Source organism: Quercus lobata, chromosome 6, assembly GCF_001633185.2.
Source record: "Quercus lobata isolate SW786 chromosome 6, ValleyOak3.0 Primary Assembly, whole genome shotgun sequence".
Classification (NCBI taxonomy): Eukaryota; Viridiplantae; Streptophyta; class Magnoliopsida; order Fagales; family Fagaceae; genus Quercus; species Quercus lobata.
In genome coordinates, this window is record NC_044909.1 from 4762876 (window position 1) to 4769072 (window position 6197).

At 35.6% G+C, this 6197-nt stretch overlaps 1 protein-coding gene across 1 annotated transcript; it reads right to left on the reverse strand.

Moving 5' to 3' along the window:
* Window positions 1–419: 419 nt before the first annotated feature.
* Window positions 420–5816, reverse strand: LOC115949700. Its single transcript, XM_031066988.1, has 4 exons — window positions 5613–5816; window positions 1466–1591; window positions 881–938; window positions 420–695 (listed from the first exon to the last, which is right to left on the reverse strand). The coding sequence occupies exons 1-4, from the start codon at window positions 5684–5686 to the stop codon at window positions 420–422; spliced, it is 534 nt and encodes a 177-aa protein (XP_030922848.1). The 5' UTR covers window positions 5687–5816.
* Between the last annotated feature and the right edge of the window lie 381 nt (window positions 5817–6197).

Genomic DNA, 6197 nt, shown 5'->3' on the forward strand with positions numbered 1-6197 from the left:
GTGTGACTACTATGAAAAAATCTATACTTTTCTTAAGCAGCTTTTAGTGCAGTGTTGAATTCCAAGAAGTCATCAGGAACTTGAACCTTTTAAACTACATGAACCATGTAGGTAGGCCCATATAAAAGAGACCATCCATGCCACTGGAAATTTGTCTTGGAGTTTGGACTAGAAATTTGTCTCAGCGCCTAAGGATTCACTGGGCCTCATGAGTAAGCTAGGCTAGCTAGCCACAAACAGGGACAACCCTTTGAGATGTTTTCCGCCTAACTGAACTTGAATTATCCAATAAAAACTACTAGCTTAGAATCAAGTATCAGTATTCAAATTTATGAAATTTAAAAGAAACAAAAACTAACAAAATGAAATTATTTGATTTCATTTGCAATGCACATTTGTATGATCCAATTGTTTCATTCTCAACCGAAAGTTGAGAATAGGTCTATAAACACACTACTCAAAACATTTCCATGTGAATAATCACTCAGTAAAGTCATAAATGCCAAAACACAATATGTATTCATGCTATGCTTACTGTAGAAAAGGTATAACAAATAGAGAACCTTTATCAAGCCCCGAGTCACATCCTTCATTGAACATATATACTCTTCTGTGAGATTTTCAATAGAGATGCCAGATTCAACATCTTCTCTCATATGGGAGATCGAAAGAAAAGACCTAAGAAGACCAGGTTTCTAGCAAAAAAATGAAAGATGAAATATTTATAAGTTCCTTTTAACTGAAGATTTCTCTGGTTTGGATCCAACAAATTGGTGATTGCTCATAGCAAATTTGCAATAAACAGAAAAATCAAGTGGCATATCCTTACTAGAATAAGTAGGTCAAGTCTACCAAATGAAATAGTTTATAATCACTAAACCTTGAGAAAATAACAGTGACACAGAGTTAAATTGTTCCTCAGCATGCTGGATTTGCTCCTATTAAGTACAAAAGCACAAATTAGGACTATAGTACAATAATATGATATAAGCTTCAATGAGCTAAAAGTAAGAGAATCAGCTTGATAATTGGATAATTTTTTTGTATGGGCAAAGAATCTCTCAAAAACACGGGGTTAAGCCTTCTTGATCATTGGATAAGTTTTTTCTACAACAACTACAAAGGCATTGGCTGGACCCTCGGTATAACTGTAGAAGTCCTTCTGCTTCCTGTCTAACAAAATAAAGATATGGAGAAAACATTAACAGCATCATTATACATGATACAAAATCAGAAAAAGAAACAAAAGCAATCTAAAAGATAGCTGTACATATGCACTCAGATTGACTTCCTTATACACTAATAATATGTGGCCATCCATCTTTATACACTCAGGTTGAGTTCCTTAAGGTTCTGACCCTTAAGACAAACACTTCACATGATAACTGACATCATGTTTTATTGCCACATGTTTCATCGAGCTTATATCATCATTTAAGCTAACAAACAAATAACAGAAACTTACCCAAAAGCCAATTTGTACATTTTCACAAACACTTCAAATGCATCCGCATTAAAGTACCTAAATTTCAATTCATAATCACTTGCAACCTTCCTTTCCCTTTCTCCCTCTTCTCTTTCCCCCATTTTCCTAAGCATGGAGACATATTGTAATCCATCAATCAATAAATCATTTTCTTAGTAATTGAAAACATGAAAGATCTAATGCCCAACTTAGAACCCAAAATCCTGAAGTCCTAATTTGTAGTGGAAATATGTAGTTGAATCATTTTCTTCTTTTCCTCTCTTCTACACAATGTGGAAACATGCAATACCACCTCCTTCTATACGTGTTTCTCTATCAGTACTCACTACTCAGTGTCAGTAGTGGTTGGGAGAAAAATCGGGAGTAAAATCTGGCAATAGATAACAATAGGAAAAAAAATGAAAAAGAAAAAAAAGCCCAAACTCTCTCTCCAGCCCAACACAATTGATTTCAACCCATCGTTTGTCCCTTCTCTACCGTTTTATTACACAACAAACAAAGGCAAAACTCTCTCTTTTTATATATAGTAAGATAAAAATAGACTCACCCAAAGATCTCAATAGGCCCTTTATAAATTTGATTAATTGGCCATTGCAACATATGTAACTTCTCCACAAGGTATATATAAGTGCAAATAACAAAAGCCAAACAAAAAATTGGAGACAGAAGAAATAATGGTTCCATTATCACATTCCAAATCAAACTCACATCAACGGGACAAGCCAAATCACTAATTAGATGCACTCTAATGACAGTATAATCGCCAAAAATAATACTCAAACAACTTCTATTAACAAATGCAACCTATAAATGGCACATCTCATGAATCTAAGGTCCAATATTCATCAATCCGCAGACATCATTCACCATAAAAATAATTGTAGGGACTAGGGAGGCATTCAGCACAACAATAGTTCAGATCTGTAGGACTGAAAAAAAAATTTGGATGAAGCAAAGCTATAATTAAAATATATATTAATAGGTGAGGGCAGATTACTCATTACAGTAAGGGAAGAGTTTCTGGTCACCGCTAGCAGCAGGATTCAGCCCAGAGGAGGCTGCAATGTATCTCCGATCTATAGGTTACCCAAAACTGAATTCTGTATGCAATACACAACCATTGTGAGTGGCATAGATCATAGAATTCCATCAGAGTTATTTTTTTGTTTTATAACACATATTCTGTCATGTTTGGCTTCAAAACCAAGAAAAGTTTCAATTGCCTGTTGCCATTGCAACATATGTAACCTCTCCACAAGATATATTAAAGTGCAAATAACAAAACCCAAACCATGCTCAACACATGTAGTTTTTCCACAAGAATGAAGTGGGGTTCTCTTGCGAAACCCCCTTCGTTCCTGGTTCAAAAGGAATGGCAATTGTTCTATTATTCATGCTCAATCTTCTATCCATTGGGCTATCATGTTTTTGATAGGCAAATGGAATCTTTGGCTGCATAGAAATACAGTAATTTTCAGCAATAAATGCCTTAACCCGAGACTAAAGTATCTAAGTTTAAGTCATGCAATGGAAATTTTGCCTATTTACCCTCAAACCATGCATCTACAGCCAGGTCTACTATGTTTCTGAAATGGGAAACACCTCCGGTGGGCTGGTTCAACTCAATACCGATGATTCCTCTGAAAGAGTTTGAGATTGTATGTGCGAAAGAGTAAAACAGAGATAGAGAGAGATTGAAAAATATCTGAATCTGATATTATACAGCACACTCTGTAACGCAATACAAGAGTCCTATATATAGGACTTAGATAAGCTTAAGCTTAGATCAATTTAGGTGGTTAACCAGAACTAATTCTCTAACAGAACTCTAACAACTCTTAACAGATTGACAGCCTGTGATCAGTAATTAAACACACGTTTCCACTAAGCACCATGTGTTAAACCTGAGGGAGGTAATTAGACAGAGCACAACTTGGGGCTTTGGCTGTTTGTATTAAATTTTACTGAAACGGCATCATTGTAGTTGGATTTACTGAAACGATGTTGTTGGATTTGTCGCTGTCTCTATCATCCTCCCGGGGGAGCACAGGCGAGGCTGGTGAGGGTGGACTTATTCAAAATGCAGAGGGTAACTGGGCAAATGGATTCTACAGAGCTATTGGGCAAGTGATGCAGGGAAAGTGAAGGGCTGTGATATGAATTAGAACTAAATGGAATGTGAGTTACTTAGAACAAATTGATAGGTGGTTAGGCACCTCTGCAATGTTCAAGAAAAGCTCTAAAAGGCTTATTTCATTCACATACAAATGAGAGCGGAGGGCCTAATCTGCAATTTATACAAGCTGCACTATACTAGCAGCCAATGGATTGGCTCAATTAAAGACTTAACCTAATTGGTAATTGGCAATCTAACCAACAAACATACTAACTAACTAACTACAAATGGCTCTAAGTGATTGCTGTTACAATAGCAACCTCTAACTCACTGTTTAGGCACAAGCGACTATTACTACTGGTTTTCTGTTCAACTACAAATGTAAAACAACTACTTAAATGCCCTGCATCAGCAAGCTTCGAGTGTGTTGGCTGAAGTTTGGGCAGTTAGATATGGTCTCATTCTAGCTAGGGAGTTAGGAATCCATTATTTAATTGTGAAATTTGATGCTATGGAAGTTGTATTAGCTTTAAACAGTGTTTCTTGACCTAACATTCTTATCTGTGGCATTGTACATGACTGCAGGAATTAAATCCAAGCTTTCCATAGGTGTGAAGTGAAGCACAGCTATCAGAGTATCAGGAAACCAACAAGTGTGCTAATGCTTTAGCGAAGAGAGGCTTTTCCTTATTTTCAGATGTCATGTTATTTGAAGATCCCCTTCTGATCTACCTTTTTATTTTATTTTATCAGAGTTTGATAACTTTGAGCCTCAGTCAAGTCGTTTTTAAGAACTTAAGTTATTTATGCAAGCCGTATTTACCCAAAAACTAAAAATTGGAGACTGGAAAGAGAATACAGTTCCATTATCACATTTAAAATCAAACTAACATCAACGGGACAAGCCCAATCACTAATCAATTGCATCCAATGACAGTATAACCACCAAAAATAATACTCAAACAGCAATGTCTATTAAGTATTAACAAAAGCAACCTATAAATGGCACATCTCATGAATCTAAGTTTCGATATTCATCAATCCATCAGACAATATTCACCATGAAAATAATTGTGAGGAGGCATTCGGCACAACAATAGTTCAGTCATAGAGGATTGAAAAAAAAAATTTGTATGAAGCAAGCTATAATAAAATATATATATATTAATAGGAGAGGGCAGATTACTCATAACAGCAAGGGAAGAGTTTCTGGTCACTGCTAGCAGCAAGATTCAGCCCAGAGGAGGCTGCATTGTATATCCGATCTATAGACTAGAGGGGTTACCCAACACTGGGTTTTGTATGCAAAACAGAACGATTGTTAGTGGCATAGACCAAGCACTAAAGTGCATACTGGACCATCTTTGGTTTGTACACTAGGAGCATAGCCCTTGGGATAACATTTCACATGATATTCACAAATATTTTCAAATGAAAACATTACAAAAGCTAATAATAATAATAAAGTCATCTAAAAAAACTTTGATAACCCTAAGCATAAGGCAAACTCGCCATGAAGGTAATTTCGTCTGGTAATTAACTGACTTTAATTACTCTAAGGCGATTCTTAAATAAAATAAAAATTACCCACAGGAAAATTCACCATACAGGCAAAAATCTCCTGTACCCAGATGGCAAAGCACCCAGTGATCTAACAATAAAGATACCCTCAAAAATTTCAACAATTTTTAACATACCCAAACAACAATAACAAGAATTCTTAATTGCAAAATGTTGGGGTCGGCTAAATTTAAAATACTCAAAAGGGCCAAACCCACCGAACCTCCCAAAAAAAGATCTATAGTCTTTCACAAATTCACACGCCCAGAATCCCAAATACTCAAAACCCCTCTATTAGTAACAAAAGAACCCAGATGCTAAAAACTCAGTTTAACTTTTACGTATTTACTTCAAAAAAACTAAAGACAAAATAGAGCCCGAGAAAGCCAAAAAACAGAAATTGAAAGTAGCCAGAAGACCAAAAAAAAAAAGAAAAAGAAAAAAAAAGACCTGCTGAGCTCGTCGTAAATCTGTGCCTTCATGGCCATGAGCAGAGGCTTATTTGTGGTCAGACTCAGAGCCATCGTACTTGATGTCTTGACAAAAATCTCACCATGGGGAAAATTAGAAAACCTTAAAAGGGCCTAAAAAAGGCCGTACCATGAAGACTGAGAAAGTACTCACTTTTCTTTTATCTTTTCCTGTTTCTGGACCTTCTCTTATTGACTTATTGTGGTCAGACTCAAATTACGAAAAACCACCCGGTTTAACACTCATTAGCACAATAAAATTTTGTGGATGAAAATGTAATTTCATACGCTGCTTAACAAAGTACTCTATATATATATATATATATAAAAGAAAAGAAAAGAAGCGACAAGGCGATGAATCGAAGCTGTCCTGTCAACTTTTGTCTACGTAAACTCCAAGGCTTAAACACCAACCAATAATACAGTAGAGGAGAGAACATCTGTTTTTTTTTTCGTTTGCTACGATTAATTGCAACTAATAAACATAAAACAAAATTTTGGCAAGTGGCTAGAGCTATTTTTTCATTAACATAACAATTTTATTTAATATTGCAATACAGAATAA

Excerpts from the sequence above, each read along its gene's own strand:
- LOC115949700 (XM_031066988.1), bottom strand. The coding sequence starts at position 5,686 with ATGGCTCTGAGTCTGACCACAAATAAGCCTCTGCTCATGGCCATGAAG. Across the intron at positions 939-1,465 it reads ATGTACAAATTGGCTTTTGG|GAGCAAATCCAGCATGCTGA; the intron begins GTAAGTTTCTGT and ends TGTACTTAATAG. Across the intron at positions 696-880 it reads GTCACTGTTATTTTCTCAAG|AAACCTGGTCTTCTTAGGTC; the intron begins GTTTAGTGATTA and ends TTTTTTTGCTAG.